General features: G+C 41.6%; 1 protein-coding gene across 1 annotated transcript in view; it reads right to left on the reverse strand.

The window, feature by feature from the left end:
* The window catches only part of GDAP1L1 (ganglioside induced differentiation associated protein 1 like 1), a 31,319-nt gene extending 13,646 nt beyond the window's left edge, over positions 1-17,673 (reverse strand). The window contains exon 1 of the mRNA XM_075277077.1: positions 17,472-17,673. Within this exon, the coding sequence (XP_075133178.1) occupies positions 17,472-17,651 (180 nt within the window). The 5' untranslated portion in view covers positions 17,652-17,673. The remainder of the gene's footprint in view (positions 1-17,471) is intronic.
* Between the last annotated feature and the right edge of the window lie 248 nt (positions 17,674-17,921).

Genomic DNA, 17,921 nt, shown 5'->3' on the forward strand with positions numbered 1-17,921 from the left:
GCGCTGAAATTCCACACCAAATTCCTCACCATTTTCATCTGTGTTAATGGACCCTAAGGGGGCATTCACATGGGGCAAAATGGCGCTGTTTATGGTGCCGAGTTTACCGCGTGTAAAAAAAAAGTGTCCCATTGATTTCAATGGGTGCCACTCACTTTTTTCTTTGTGCGGAATTTACCGTGTGGTAAGTTTTGCTGCGCGTAGAAAAAAGCGAGTGGCACCCATTGAAATCAATGGGACGCTTTTTTTTAAGCGCAGTAAATTCGGCGCCATAAGCAGCAACATTTTGCCCCGTGTGAATGCTCCCTTAGAGAAAAGAGCAAGGTATTTATAATTATTAGAAAAAGGAACCCAGTGAAGTCAATGGGAAGCTTTTTTTTCAGCGCTGAAATTCCACACCAAATTCCTCACCATTTTCCTCCCTGGGAATGGACCCTTAGTGACTTGGAGCAGAAGGTGCAATGTAGTGACATCACTCCTAATTGAGTCTATGAAGTCAGCAGCAGCAGTGGGTGTGAATACTGCAGCATGGAGCTAATGGCTAACAGTTCCTATCTCGGGTAGGAACTTCTTGGAAGTGCCACACTTAAGGCTACAAATGTGGCAGAAAGTGGCTTCCACCACCTTATAGTACTGCTAATACAGTATTAGGGAGCCTTCACCCGGAGTTTACGCTCCGCTCATTCAGACACGTAAAGACGTGTCAAAGTGACCTCTGTAAAACACAACCCCAGACTTCAATGTGTGCCGGTTTTACGCGCGCTACACATTGAAATCAATGGGTTTAAAAGCCTCCCATTGATTTCAATGTGTAGCCTTCATATACTTCTTCCTTCTGCTTAATCCACTCCTGGCTCTGGCTTCAAAAAAACGCAACAAAATCTGCAACAAAAAAGATGCGTTTCTGCAGCATGGGCCTTTATCCTTAAGCTCTACACTCTCCTTTGGCTTATACTGCACTTAAATGAGGCAAAGCTGCAATATCAGAACAACTCCTGGATGAGAGTGGCGCTGCACATTGAAAAATTCTGACAAGGAAACTACTTTCATTCTAGGTATATGCCATCAATGTCGGAGAGGTTGTACACTCCAAAGTGGCTGATGTACATTTCCTGTTCTGATTTCTTTTCCATTTAACCTAATGCTCTTAAGTGTGGCCATTATTGGATTTACGGTTTATTACTTACAGCAGACAAATTGGCAATCATACATGAGGCTGACCTGCCTGGGTAATTTTTTGGGTCTGGCAGTACTCTGCACAACAAGGGTAGGCAATCTAGCTTTTGTGAAGCCACGAATCCCGGCTGGAACTCCTATAGAAGTGAAGGGAGCATGCTGCCAATTCTAGCTTCACAACAGTTACGGTGCTAAAGGTTGCCGACCCCTGCTGTAAAACAACTTGTAGATTATGCATATATACTAATAGTAATACATTTTTTCCAAAACAGGTAAAAAACCCCCAAACTAACGGACTATTAGAAACTGTGAATTACTGGACATTGCACATACATACATATAAATAGATACAAGCCAGTGGCGTAACTATCGCAGAGGCAGCGGAGGCAGCTGCCACAGGGCCCGGGCCATTAGGGGGCCCGGTGACAGCCGCTACCGCTGCGGTTTTTTTTTTTTTTCTTTCAATAGGCCGTTACGGGCCCTATTCACTTGCCGATCCTGGCTGGGCCGGGATCGGCAAGTGACACCGCGGGCCCCACAAACACTATCATTATATTCGGGGGTCTTTGCAGACCCCCGAGTATAATGATCGGAGGCCCGGGAGAGGTAAGAAACATAAAAAACACTGTTACTTACCTCTCCACGATCCTGCCAGGCCTCCTTCCTGGGTCATGTGACGTCCGACATCATTAAAACAGGACAAGAGCGGCGGCCGACAGGAACAGGTAAGCAACTGTTTCTGTTCTTTTAATGTTTTTAATGCCCCTGGTCTCCGATTATTATACTCTGGGGTCTTTTCAGACCCCAGAGTATAATAAATGCTTATAGGTGTCCACAGTGGGATGCAATACTGTGTGCAGGGGACACTATGGGGGATAATACTGTGTGCATTGGACACTATAGGGGTTAATACTGTGTGTGCAGGGGACACTATAGGGGTTAATACTGTGTGCAGGGGACACTATTGGGGTTAATACTGTGTGTAGGGGCCAATATTGGGGTTAATACTGTGTGTGCAGGGGCCACTATTGGGGTATAATACTGTGTGCAGGGGCCACTATGGGACATAATACTGTGTGCAGGGGCCACTATGGGGATTAATACTGTGTGCAGGGGACACTATTGGGGTTAATACTGTGTGCATTGGACACTATAGGGGTTAATACTGTGTGTGCATTGGACACTATAGGGGTTAATACTGTGTGTGCAGGGGACACTATTGGGGTTAATACTGTGTGTAGGGGCCAATATTGGGGTTAATACTGTGTGTGCAGGGGCCACTATTGGGGTATAATACTGTGTGCAGGGGCCACTATGGGACATAATACTGTGTGCAGGGGCCACTATGGGGGTTAATACTGTGTGCAGGGGACACTATTGGGATAATACTGTGTGCATTGGACACTATAGGGGTTAATACTGTGTACAGAGGACACTATTGGGGTTAATACTGTGTGCAGGGGCCACTATTGGGGTTAATACTGTGTGTGCAGGGGCCACTATTGGGGTATAATACTGTGTGCAGGGGACACTATTGGGATAATACTGTGTGCATTGGACACTATAGGGGTTAATACTGTGTGTGCAGGGGACACTATTGGGGTTAATACTGTGTGCAGGGGCCACTAAGGGACATAATACTGTGTTCAGGGGCCACTAATGGACATAATACTGTGTGCAGGGCTTACTAAGGACATAATAGAGTGCGGAGGAGGGAGTCGGTCGAGGTCTTCGGTGTCGGTTTGGGGAGGGGGGCCCCATGTCAAAAGTTCGCCACGGAGCCCCGCCATTCCTAGTTACGCTACTGATACAAGCAATGGTCTACATTAAATTCAAGAGCCAGATAACCCTGTTCCAGTGCCAATACTGTTAGATATACTAATGTTAACACCAGTATGATGGCATCAACATTGGCCAACAGGTATAATCTACATCAAAGCTTTCATATGTGCTGAGCTGAGTATGTATAAGTTCTCTGTAGGGAAAGAAGAGGAAACTGTTTCCAGACATCTCTCTTACAAACAAAAGATTTGGCAATGTTTAAATCCAAAATGCCAGACTCTTCTCCCCCCCATCCCAAATATCTGCAGTCTGGGTGTAGTCATAACACCACCATATACTTTAGATGCTTGGCCCATCCTGGCAAATCGATGATTCTGCCAAATTGACAGGTTTGGCTGATATTTGTCTGGTGTGTGTGGGCACCTTAACAGATAATTGTTTTAAGTTTATCAGGATTTCTGGACCCATAGGTGCCAGGTTACGCTGGGTTCACACCTGCGTTCATGTCTCCGTTCTATGGTTTCCGTCTTCTGCATGGCAGAAGACGGAAACCATAGACCGGGTCCGGCCATGAGCGGCGGTGAGCGTTTTAGGCTCTCCGCCGCGAAACCGGATTTTTTTATCCGGACACAGAGTAGTGCATGTCCGACTCTGTGTCCGGATTATAAAACCCGGTTTCGCGGCGGAGAGCGCAAAACGCTCACTGCCGCGCACGGCCGGACAGCTTTCTCACCCATTCAAATGAATGGGTGAGAAAGTCTCCTGCAGGCTTCCGCCTCCTGCATCTGTTTTATGCAGGAAACGGAAACCTGCAATAAGGACAGTGAACGCAGATGTGAACGAGCCATTAGTGGGATTTACTTTGTTTGCTTTTTGGAATACTACTGCCCATTATTATCTGCCTTTGGACAGAAGCAGAAACAGGCTCAAACTGGCCCACAGGTAAACAGGTGAATTCCCTGGTGGGACTCGGAGTGAGGTGGGCCCCCAATTCTCCCTGGCACGGCAAAGTACACTCATTATACTTCATACAGATATTCAGTGTTCAGCATTTCAACCAGGCTAAGTGTCATGTGTCAGTATAATATACTGGGTAGATTATTTAAGAAACTACCTAGTTTATTTTTATACACTGCAGACACACTGGGTGGCTGAGTTGGCATCTACAGCCTCAGTATCCTTCCTCCCTGGGCCCCATCTTCTAAATCACACTCAATCACAGTCACCAACAGTAATAAGAGGTCACTAGTTCAAGGCAAGAGACAGACAACAAGCTACTGATGGATACCCTGACAGAAACATCAGAGGCAAGGGCTAGGGAGCAAGCTGCTACTGGAAACTAAATTTATCTTGGCAACATTTTAGGAATTAGTGAACAAGTGTCAAGTAGTATTTGCATTTAGCTGTATGGAGGGCCCCCAGAATGAGTTTTACTGGTGGGTCATAGGCCAACACTGTGCAGGAACATTACCAGTCCTTTCCCATAGCCTTGGCCTCAATCTGCCCTGATGCAGCAGTCTACATTCTCTGCTACTGTGAAAGCTGCCTATCTTTGCTCAGTGAAACACATTTATCAATTAGGCCGGATTAGATAGAAGTCAGCCGACTGCTTGTTTTCCCTAAAGCTATCTCTTACAACAACTCTATATTCATGTATACAGTCATGGCCAAAAGTTTTGAGAATGACACAAACATTATATTTTCACATGATCTGCTGCCCTCTGGTTTTTATGTGTGTTTGTCTGATGTTTTTATCACATACAGAAATATAATTGCAATCATATTATGAGTAACAAAAGCTTATATTGACAGTTAGAATGAGTTAATGCAGCAAGTCAATATTTGCAGTGTTGACCCTTCTTCTTCAGGACCTCTGCAATTCTCCCTGGCATGCTCTCAATCAACTTCTGGACCAAATCCTGACTGATAGCAGTCCATTCTTGCACAATCAATGCTTGCAATTTGTCAGAATTTGTAGGTTTTTGTTTGTCCATCCATTTCTTGATGATTGACCACAAGTTCTCAATGGGATTAAGATCTGGGGATTTTCCAGGCCATGGACCCAAAATCTCTATGTTTTGTTCCCTGAGCCATTTAGTTATCACGTTTGCTTTATGGCAAGGTGCTCCATCATGCTGGAAAAGGCATTGTTGATCGCCAAACTGCTCTTGGACGGTTGGGAGAAGTTGATCTTGTAGGACATTATGGTACCATTCTTTATTCATGGCTGTGTTTTTAGGCAAGACTGTGAGAGAGCCGATTCCCTTGGCTGAGAAGCAACCCCACACATGAATGGTTTCAGGATGCTTTACAGTTGGCATGAGACAAGAATGGTGGTAGCGCTCACCTCGTCTTCTCCAAATAAGCTGTTTTCCAGATGTCCCAAACAATCGAAAAGGGGATTCATCAGAGAAAATGACTTTACCCCAGTCCTCAGCAGTCCACTCCCTGTACCTGTGCAGAATATCAGTCTGTCCCTGATGTTTTTTTCTGGAGAGAAGTGGCTTCTTTGCTGCCCTCCTTGAGACCAGGCCTTGCTCCAAGAGTCTCCGCCTCACAGTGCGTGCAGATGCACTCACACCTGCCTGCTGCCATTCCTGAGCAAGCTCTGCACTACTGGTAGCCCGATCCCGCAGCTGAAACACTTTTAAGAGACAGTCCTGGTGCTTGCTGGTCTTTTTTGGGTGCCCTGGAGCCTTTTTGCCAACAATTGAACCTCTCTCCTTGAAGTTCTTGATGATGCAATAGATTGTTCACTGAGGTGCAATCTTTCTAGCTGCGATACTCCTCCCTGTTAGGCCATTTTTTTGCAGTGCAATGATGACTGCACGTGTTTCTTTAGAGATAACCATGGTTAACAGAAGAGAAACAATGATGCCAAGCACCAGCCTCCTTTTAAAGTGTCCAGTGGTGTCATTCTTACTTAATCAGGACAGATTATCTCCAGCCCTGTCCTCATCAACACCCACACCTGTGTTAATGGAGCAATCACTGAAACGATTTTAGCTGGTCCTTTTAAGGCAGGGCTGCAATTATGTTGAAATGTGTTTTGGGGGATAAAGTTCATTTTCTAGGCAAATATTGACTTTGCAAGTAATTGCTGTTAAGCTGATCACTCTTTATAACATTCTGGAGTATATGCAAATTGCCATTAGGAAAACTGAAGCAGTAGACTTTGTAAAAATTAATATTTGTATCATTCTCAAAACTTTTGGCCATGACTGTACTCAGCTTGGCCATGTATGCATGGTTTTTTTTGGTTTTTTTTTTATCAAACATTATTACTGTTATTTACATCAGTATAAAACAGAAGAAATAACCTGCTAAAGAACAGCCACATTGGCAACATCTCAATATCAGCGTAGTCTAAAAACAGAAAAGAAAAAAACAGAAGAAAGGGAAGGACCTCAGTAGTCCCTCCAGTTGAGCTCATATCTCGCTATAGAAGGTCAAGGCTGTCTTTAAACAAGACCACCAAAGTCAATGTCCCATAAATGTATCTGAGATATTTGAATTGACTCCCAGGAGGTTTCCCACCTTTATTAATGGTTCATTTTTACCACTCATTCGTGCAGCAAACAGGTTGCTGTGGACCTCTAATGCTAAAGGATAATGGATTTAGTTGTGGTTAAGAAGTAGTAACATTTTTTGATTCTCAGGGGGGCCATGAATAAAGGACAGATGGCCCACTTCTAGGGATGCCAGTAGTGTTGGGCTTCACAACCAATTATAAAGACCAAGAGATAAGTATGGTAGGATAATTCCACCAGATCTGGAGCAATGTTCCCAAAGCCCTAACACAACGCTAGCAGATATACAACACAAAGCAAGTTCCTATGTAAGATAGTCAGGACCCGTTACCACCTTTTTTGTAATTTTTCTTGACCAGAGTAAGTAAATGGAAGCTTGTGTTTGAGAAAAAATGATTTTTGCCACTCTTCCCAACTCCAACTCCCAGGCTGCAGCTGGCTAGAAAGCAATGAAGGCTGATGCGTATTATGGATATCATAGAGCAGATGTGCTGGTAAAGAAGGTTGAAGCAAGAAGGCCTCAAAAGGGTTAAAGACAGCTAAGTATTTGAGCAAGGATGCCAGCCACTTGAAAGTAAACCACTGGGAGAAGAGATCGACTATACTATATTCTCCTGGGAAATATTAAGCACCTATATTTTAGAATAATTCTGCTAGAGAATTGCCCATTAAGCAATTCCCACGTAAGCTGCTGCTGGAACTTGATGCTTGACCCACCCCCAGTCCCTACCTATTTGCCTCAACTACCCTAAGCAGTAGAGGACAACTGGACGGCAGTCCCTTCCTTCCTATAATACAAGTGAATACATAAAATGCAGACAAGAAAAACAAACAGGAACGGCTAATAAGGAGAGCCAGGGGTAAGAACCAATTAGGCAGAGAAGAACAAAATTAAAGCCAGAAGAATAGTCAAAGGGAAAACAGAAGGTCAGAAATATATAATCAGAGAAACAGTATAACACTAGTTCACTCTAATAGAGTAATAACAAGCATCCATGAGAGGACTAATATGACAGTATATGGGAAACCCCGAATCTGCACCAGAAGTGATAGGAAGGCAAGTTGTCAATCAAAGAGCAACTGAGGTTAACTTTTAGCAAACCAGAGGAACTCAGAGCACAGGCTGGACTGATACACTGCAACAAACTCTCAGGTGTGCTACAATAGAATATAACAGGAGCAAGGAGTCATAAGTGGAAATGCGCCACATGGTCACTGTGGAGCAGATTGTACAGTGCAGGGGCCACTGTGAAGCAGCTTGGACTAAGTGTGGACCCTTTACTATTTATATCACACAGTATCTTTTTTATGGCAGACATACAGTTAGGGCCAGAAATATTTGGACAGTGACACAATTTTCGCGAGTTGGGCTCTGCATGCCACCACATTGGTTTTGAAATGAAACCTCTACAACAGAATTCAAGTGCAGATTGTAACGTTTAATTTGAAGGGTTGAACAAAAATATCTGATAGAAAATGTAGGAATTGTACACATTTCTTTACAAACACTCCACATTTTAGGAGCTCAAAAGTAATTGGACAAATAAACATAACCCAAACAAAATATTTTTTTTTTCAATATTTTGTTGCGAATCCTTTAGAGGCAATCACTGCCTTAAGTCTGGAACCCATGGACATCACCAAACGCTGGGTTTCCTCCTTCTTAATGCTTTGCCAGGCCTTTACAGCCGCAGCCTTCAGGTCTTGCTTGTTTGTGGGTCTTTCCGCCTTAAGTCTGGATTTGTGCAAGTGAAATGCATGCTCAATTGGGTTAAGATCTGGTGATTGACTTGGCCATTGCAGAATGTTCCACTTTTTTGCACTCATGAACTCCTGGGTAGCTTTGGCTGTATGTTTGGGGTCATTGTCCATCTGTACTATGAAGCGCTGTCCGATCAACTTGGCAGCATTTGGCTGAATCTGGGCTGAAAGTATATCCCGGTACACTTCAGAATTCATCCGGCTACTCTTGTCTGCTGTTATGTCATCAATAAACACAAGTGACCCAGTGCCATTGAGAGCCATGCATGCCCATGCCATCACGTTGCCTCCACCATGTTTTACAGAGGATGTGGTGTGCCTTGGATCATGTGCCGTTCCCTTTCTTCTCCAAACTTTTTTCTTCCCATCATTCTGGTACAGGTTGAGCTTTGTCTCATCTGTCCATAGAATACTTTTCCAGAACTGAGCTGGCTTCTTGAGGTGTTTTTCAGCAAATTTAACTCTGGCCTGTCTATTTTTGGAATTGATGAATGGTTTGCATCTAGATGTGAACCCTTTGTATTTACTTTCATGGAGTCTTCTCTTTACTGTTGACTTAGAGACAGATACACCTACTTCACTGAGAGTGTTCTGGACTTCAGTTGATGTTGTGAATGGGTTCTTCTTGACCAAAGAAAGTATGCGGCGATCATCCACCACTGTTGTCATCCGTGGACGCCCAGGCCTTTTTGAGTTCCCAAGCTCACCAGTCAATTCCTTTTTTCTTAGAATGTACCCGACTGTTGATTTTGCTACTCCAAGCATGTCTGCTATCTCTCTGATGGATTTTTTCTTTTTTTTCAGCCTCAGGATGTTCTGCTTCACCTCAATTGAGAGTTCCTTTGACCGCATGTTGTCTGGTCACAGCAACAGCTTCCAAATGCAAAACCACACACCTGGAATCAACCCCAGACCTTTTAACTACTTCATTGATTACAGGTTTACGAGGGAGACGCCTTCAGAGTTAATTGCAGCCCTTAGAGTCCATTGTCCAATTACTTTTGGTCCCTTGAAAAAGAGGAGGCTATGCATTACAGAGCTATGATTCCTAAACCCTTTCTCCGATTTGGATGTGGAAACTCTCATATTGCAGCTGGGAGTGTGCACTTTCAGCCCATATTATATATATAATTGTATTTCTGAACATGTTTTAGTAAACAGCTAAAATAACAAAACTTGTGTCACTGTCCAAATATTTCTGGCCCTAACTGTATGGTATTATTACAGGTCATAATAATATTGCACGGTCCTATAAACCAGATCACTGGTCTAGGATCATTAGTTCCAGTGAAAGAAAATCTTAATACTTCAGTATATCAAGTGGAAGCTAAGTTCACTGCTAAGAGGAGACCAACTCCATATTAATGCCTATGGCTTTAGAATGGGATGTCATAAAATTAGGTGTAATGTGTAAGGTGTAACATGCTGATACCGGTGTCAATATAGTGTATGTTTTATAGCAGCTACAAAGACCATACAAAACCTGGATTTGGCATATGTTCATTGACTTCAATGAACTTGTATTGTTCTCTTTGACTTGAGTAGAGACTTTGTGTTGGGTGAGATTTATAATCAGTGATTATCACTTATTTTGAACAATGTGACCCAGTGTTATTTGTACATAGATGTTATTACCTTTCATTATTATCCTGTCTATGATAATAATGAGATGACTGCAGAAGTGCGATCTCTACAGAGCATGAAGTGCCAACCTATTATGAAGCTCAGTGACCTGAATAAAAACTGTATATTTTTCTTTTACTATAGTACATAGTGACATGCTAAATTAATATAAAGTCACCAAACAGTATTAAAAGGCTTTTCCCCATCTAAAAATGTCAGTGGGGACCCCAAGTGATCAGGAGAATTTCACCCCATTCTGAATGAAGTAGTTATCAGGAAGCATACACAATATGCTCCTTTCATTTCAATGGGAGGGTCGGAGATAGCCAACCACTGTACTTTGGGTTTCTCTGGCATTCCCTGTAAAATCAATTTAGCATTGCATGTACTGTCTGACCAACGCTCAGAATGTCCCCCATTCTCTTGATCACTGGGGATCTTAGCAGCCGGATCCAAAAGATCTACAAGTTATCCTCTACCCTATGTATAGGGGATGCATACTTGCATAGATGTAAAAATATGTTTAATATAAAAACTTGATTTCAGACATAGGCCATTTCTTCTGATACTTTCTATTTAAGAGGCAGTTCCATAAGATTTGCCTGATTATTCCTAACATAATGAATTGTAGTGTTTCTCTAGTACAGTCTCTGACTCCATATTATGCTTTTCTCACAAAAGGGCTTGTGTGTAATTTATTATGAATTCATTGTAATGTAATTAATAATTTAATTACTCTCGGTTGTATGAAAGTCAATATTCATCTGCTCTACTTCCCACAACTTTCTGACTGTTACCTGCAACTTGCTAATTCACCCTATTAATTGTAGCGACATGTAACAGGAGGAGATTCAGACCAACTTGAACCAGCCATAGAGTTGTATCATGTATTTATGATAGTGATAAAGGAAGTCATTACTCTTCTATATACTATAGGCATATATATCAGAAGCAAATCATCAAAACTCACAAGAAAAATATATACATAAGCAGGTATACTGCATGTGGCAGCGACATTTTAACATATTAGTGGTCCACGTACAAAGGTTTCATAAGTGGACCCCACCCAGAATAATTTAATGTTCCTTCAAGGAGCCCACACAATCTAGTGTCGCCTTAAGTAGCCCCCCATAATGCCTCCTGCCCCTGCAGTCAACATTTAAATAATATATTACATACTTAAATATTCAACTAATCATTTTTCCATGGACTTGCCTGTAGGCTTTGGATGTAATGAAGTCTCCCGCTCAGCCCTCATTTTGCCTCCCTGTTGCAGACATTATCAACTGATGCCTTGATGGTGGAGCACAGAACTGATAGCTCCACGCTCACAATTATAGTCACAATTATACTCAATTTTATCTGTGTACTTAGCATGTAGGTGTTTTTGAAACCGCTACTTGATGCGGGACTGTCCAGTCCAATCCAGGGTGACTGAGAAAGCCTCCCATACAGTACTGCCATAGTGGCCGTATCTTCTGCTATGAGGCTTGTGACCTTAGGAGGCCCGATAGGCCCTTGCTGCTTTTTTTTTTTTTTTTTTTTAAATAGGCTGCCTCTCGAGGGCAGAAGAAGCGGAGGTGGCTGTGAGCAGGAGCGGGGATCAGTAAGTAAAGCCACAGGCCTGCATCTAAGCTATTTTTTGGGTGAATCCCAACAAATAATGCCATTATTATAATCTTGGGTCTCTTTAGAACCCATAGGATAACGATCAGAGGCCCAGGGAAGTTGAGCGAACATAAAAACCAGCGGTACTCACCTCTCCTGGGCTGATGTAATCTATTTTTGTCACATCATTGTAGAGAGCTAAAAGCAGCAGGGAGTCAGAGTGTAGCCCAGGAGAGGTGAGTACCACTCGTCTTTATGATTGTCACCTCCCCATGGTCTCCGACCATTATTCTCTGGGTTATGAAAAGACCCCATTGTATAATAATAGTTTGTGGGTGGTGCTCCCCATAATACTGGGACAATACTGGGTGGAAGGGCCACTATTGGACATAATACTGTGTGGAGGGGCCGATATGGAACATTATACTGTGTGGAGAAGCCACTATGTAACATTATACTGTGTGCAGGGGCCACTATGGGACATTATACCGTTTGGAAGGGTTGCTATGGGACATTACACTGTGTTAACGGGACGCTATGTGATATACTGTCTGGAGGCCACTTTGAGACATTATAGTATGTGTAAATTCAGAGGTATCCTGTGTGGGGGCTTGGAAAGGGGACACTATTACGTGGCCCAGGTCAAAAGTTTGTAATGGGGCCCAGTCTTTGCTAGTTATACCCATACTATAGGGCCCAGTGCAGACACATTGGTTGTCCTATGGATAAAGTGGTGCTGGTCCTTGTGTGGCATGTGACTACCATGTTGGTTGCCTAAGTGCATGTGAGGGGCATGTGAGGGGCATGTGTCCCAGGTGTAAAGGAAGCATGCAATATATCTGGCTTTTAAGTTGTGGATGTGTATTATATGTGAGTAACACATGTGTGGCAGGTGTTGTATATGCATATGAGTGTTACAGTATGTGTAGGTGGCAAATGTGACTAGCATGTAAGTGGAGCGCATGCATCATGTGTTTAGAATGTGAACGGGGTGCTGCTGGTATATTTCCACTATGTGACTGGTGTAACTGTGCCACCTGGCCATCATATGAGTGTCACATGTGCAGGATGTGTACTATATGTATGTGACAAACCTGTACCATGTGCTGACCTTGTAAATGATGCACAGGTGTCATTTAGCCATGATGTGAGTGGCAGTTGTATATTATATGGACGCAGTACATGAGGAGGTGCACACATCATTTTTGTATCGAGGCACTATACAATAAGCGTCTGCGCCTGAGAAAATGAAAGTCATATTGATGGATGAAAGCCTTGTGGGGGAAGGTCTACTATTAATGTCATGAAATGAAGCTACTTTATTGATTTTTCCAGAAATTAAAAGGAATTTTCTAAAACATTCAGCTTTTAGGAAATATTCAATGGGGATTAAACAATCAGCATGAAAGACGAGAGCTGCGTACAAATTACGATGCTCAACAAGGCGGTATTTAAGAGAGCTTTCATCTGTCAATTAAATTAGCAATCAGACGTAGCTGGAAATCTCTATCAGTTTCATATCTGATATAATAGACAAGACAATACTATGAGAGTGTCATACAAGGTTTGCATACATAAGCTCCAAGCACATAGGGCACCCATAACCATGAAGACCACAGTGCCCTCATACAATAACAATAACAACTACATTGTGTTCAGAAATTTGATGCCAATAACAGCTATAGTGGTCACTTAACACCTACAGTACCCATAGTAGACCCACAGAACACCTACAGTACCCATAGTAGACCCACAGAACACCTACAGTACCCATAGTAGACCCACAGAACACCTACGGTACCCATAGTAGACCCACAGAACACCTACAGTACCCATAGTAGACCCACAGAACACCTACAGTACCCATAGTAGACCCACAGAATACCTACAGTACCCATAATAGACCCACAGAACAACCACAGTTCCCATAGTAGACCCACAGCTATCTGTCCCCCAGCTTACTTTACAACAGTGGTGGCCATAAAGCTTCCATAACCGTGAATGTCAGGTAAAATTATATACATAGTATGCCAAATGCCAAAATAATTCAACACTGATCATACAGCAAGTGCACTACCATGCATAAAAGGGTTTACTGCCCCCAGCTATTATTCATCCACAGGATACATACAGTCCTATGAAAAAGTTTGGGCACCCCTATTAATCTTAATCATTTTTAGTTCTAAATATTTTGGTATTTGCAACAGCCATTTCAGTTTGATATATCTAATAACTGATGGACACAGTAATATTTCAGGATTGAAATGAGGTTTATTGTACTAACAGAAAATGTGCAATATGCATTAAACCAAAATTTGAGCGGTGCAAAAGTATGGGCACCTCAACAGAAAAGTGACATTAATATTTAGTAGATCCTCCTTTTGCAAAGATAACAGCCTCTAGTCGCTTCCTGTAGCTTTTAATCAGTTCCTGGATCCTGGATGAAGGTATTTTGGACCATTCCTCTTTACAAAACAATTCAAGTTCAGTTAAATTTGATGGTCGCCGAGCATGGACAGCTTCAAATCATCCCACAGATGTTCAATGATATTCAGGTCTGGGGACTGGGATGGCCATTCCAGAACATTGTAATTGTTCCTCTGCATGAATGCCTGAGTCGATTTGGAGCGGTGTTTTGGATCATTGTCTTGCTGAAATATCCATCCCCGGTGTAACTTCAACTTCGTCACTGATTCTTGAACATTATTCTCAAGAATCTGCCGATACTGAGTGGAATCCATGCGACCCTCAACTTTAACAAGATTCCCGGTGCCAGCATTGGCCACACAGCCCCAAAGCATGATGGAACCTCCACCAAATTTTACAGTGGGTAGCAAGTGTTTTTCTTGGAATGCTGTTTTTTTTGGACACCATGCATAACGCCTTTTTGTATGACCAAACAACTCAGTCTTTATTTCATCAGTCCACAGGATCTTCTTCCAAAATGAAGCTGGCTTGTCCAAATATGCTTTTGCATACCTTAGGTGACTCTGTTTGTGGCATACTTGCAGAAACGGCTTCTTTCTCATCACTCTCCCATACAGCTTCTCCTTGTGCAAAGTGCGCTGTATTGTTGACCGATGCACAGTGACACCATCTGCAGCAAGATGATGCTGCAGCTCTTTGGAGGTGGTCTGTGGATTGTCCTTGACTGTTCTCACCATTCTTCTTCTCTGCCTTTCTGATATTTTTCTTGCCCTGCCACTTCTGGGCTTAACAAGAACTGTCCCTGTGGTCTTCCATTTCCTTACTATGTTCCTCACAGTGGAAACTGACAGGTTAAATCTCTGAGACAACTTTTTGTATCCTTCCCCTGAACAACTATGTTGAACAATCTTTGTTTTCAGATCATTTGAGAGCGGTCTGTCCATGCTCGGCGACCATCAAACTTAACTGAACTTGAATTGTTTTGTAAAGAGGAATGGTCCAAAATACCTTCATCCAGGATCCAGGAACTGATTAAAAGCTACAGGAAGCGACTAGAGGCTGTTATCTTTGCAAAAGGAGGATCTACTAAATATTTATGTCACTTTTCTGTTGAGGTGCCCATACTTTTGCATTGGGCAAATTTAGGTTTAATGCATGTTGCACATTTTCTGTTAGTACAATAAACCTCATTTCAATCCTGAAATATTACTGTGTCCATCAGTTATTAGATATATCAAACTGAAATGGCTGCTGCAAACACCAAAATATTTAGAACTAAAAATGATTAAGATTAATAGGGGTGCTCAAACTTTTTCATAGGACTGTATATGATTGATATCTGACTGAACTGCAATGATCAGCAGATCTGGCTGCTATTGAGAGCCAAAAATAAAGTAAAGGACGGGCCGGAAGCAGCCGTGCTCCTATATAAGAGGCGAAGAGCTGTAGTTCCCTGATGCCATCACTGTAGAGTGGAAGAGCCTCTAACTCTGGTCCTATTACTTGAATCAGACCCAGATACTTTCAGCCCCATCCTTCGTCGTAGCTTTCTGGGCCACATGTTGGGTCCACATGTTGGATCAGATACTGATAACCTATTCTGTGGATAGGTCATTAGTATGGAGAAGGTCTGGAAGACCAGAAAGTCCCTTTAAAGGCGCTATATCTCGTGACAGTATTAGTTACAGTGGTCCATATAATAAAATGAGCCATAATGCCCCTCTAACAATGTCACCTATAGTATAGTTTAGTGCCATTGTAGCAGTGATTGCATTATCCACTGCAGGAGAAATGTAGTATTATATGCCACCATTCGGAGGAATAGCCAAAACCATCATACATGTGGGTAGACTGATTCTGTTTTTGCTAGCACCTCTTTATTTTGGAGAGGGAGTCACAAGCAGGTATTTCCCCTGCATATGCCCCAATCATATTATACTGAGCTTGCAACGTGCATTTGTGTGTTTGGTTTTCCACTGGCTGCTTGAAGCGCCATCCTGCTAAATAACCCCATTGTGCAATGTTTACAGGTCAACTGGTAGCGTGCATGTGCAATACTAAGGCCTCAGGCTTTAATGTAAGCTAAATGTGTGGTTGACAGGACCAGATATGCCATCAAAGACACCTATAGTATATATCATAACCCGCAATAAGCAATAAATACTGTCTACTGTGACATGTGTAGTCAATACAATGTATGAGGTCAAAAAGGTCACTCATCTATTTTCATCTCTGAGAATTTCCTGCTATAACTTTTTTTTTTTTTTTTAAATTTATTTCTCATATGCACAGTAAAAAAGTCAACCAATGTGGATAGGACATTTACGAATAACACTAAATAAGTAAAAAAAACTACATGAATGAAAATGAACTCGTATATAACAAAAATCAAATAAAAAATAAATATAAAATGTCAATAAATACACCAAATAATAATAAATATATAAAATATACGATGAATATGTACATAATATATTATTCTGATATTTTATTATAAATATTTATTTACAATAAATATTTATATATTATATTTATAATTTATTTATACATTATAAAAAAAATTACAGACAAGTTAAATAAAACCAATACAAATAGATGGATATTAGATAAATAAAAGATAGAAAGGCATTTAATGACAGAAAGATAGATTATAGATAGATAAATATTAAGTAGATCGATAGAAAGATAATTGCCAGACAAATATATAGATATTTGATGATAGATAGTTGAAGATTTATAGATAAAAGATAGACGATTGCATGAGAAATAGATATTTTATAACAGATAGATAGATAGATAGATAGATAGATAGATAGATATGAGGTGGATAAATAGCTATTTAATGATAGATATTTAATGAGAGACAGATAGACAATATACAGATGATCGCTAAATAAATAGATATTTCATGGCAGATAGACAGACATAACATAAAATAGATAGATATGGGATAGATAATTGCAAGATAAATAGATATTTGATGACAAGCAGATAGATACATAAATAGATTGATACGAGATAGAAAGATGTGATCCAAAATTGATAGATAGATAGATAGATAGCAGATAGATAGATAGATAGATAGATAGAATGATAGATAGATAGATAGATAGATAGAGAAGCACCTGAGATTAATAAATAGATATTTGATGATAGAATGATAGATAGATAGATAGATGATAGATAGATACATAGATAGCAGATAGAATGATAGATAGATAGCAGATAGATAGATAGATAGATAACAGATAGATAGATAGATAGATAGATAGATAGATAGATAGATAGATAGATAGATAGAACAGATTTTTATGGAGATTTTCTCTCTATGTGAGCTTTTACTTATTGCATCCTTGTTGCTTTTTCAGTGACAGTGCTTGCACAATGGGCCCCCAGAATAATAGAGAACACAGCAATCTTCTTTCCTAGCAATGCATAAATAAATCCACTGCATATGCAGCATTTTACACCCACATCTCCCATGCCTAGGATTACAGCCTGCAATGTAAGTGATGCTGCTGATAGTAATGGAGGCTCATACAATGCATCGTGCCCTCTCCTCACCTTCTGGGAGCTGAATGACTGTGTCCAGTGGTATAAAACCAGCTTGTCCTTGGCTTTAGAGCTGGGGTTTGAGGCTTCAGCATCTTCTTCCCCTTCACTGGTTTTGCCTGCATCATTCTCTATTGCAGAAATAGGCCACCAGCTGCAATTTGTGGGAGTCAGATTGCTGGCAGTAGCCATGACAGCCTGAAACAGAAGAAAGGAGGCTGCTCCTGAGCTGCTGCTCCAGCAATAGCATCATCACATGGTTGTGTGGCCACCACCAGTAGCAGAGGGCCTCCTATAGCTCTTTATTATCATCACCCTGTCTAGAATACAAACATCCTAGACTGCTAGAAACACCAGGAATCTCCCTCAATTTAAGCCTTATTGATGTCTATGTGCATCAGCAGAAATCATCATTGACCTCATTACTAGTCCCTAAGAATCCCTCAAGGTCACTCCTGCATG

Source organism: Leptodactylus fuscus, chromosome 6 (assembly GCF_031893055.1).
Source record: "Leptodactylus fuscus isolate aLepFus1 chromosome 6, aLepFus1.hap2, whole genome shotgun sequence".
NCBI lineage: Eukaryota > Metazoa > Chordata > Amphibia > Anura > Leptodactylidae > Leptodactylus > Leptodactylus fuscus.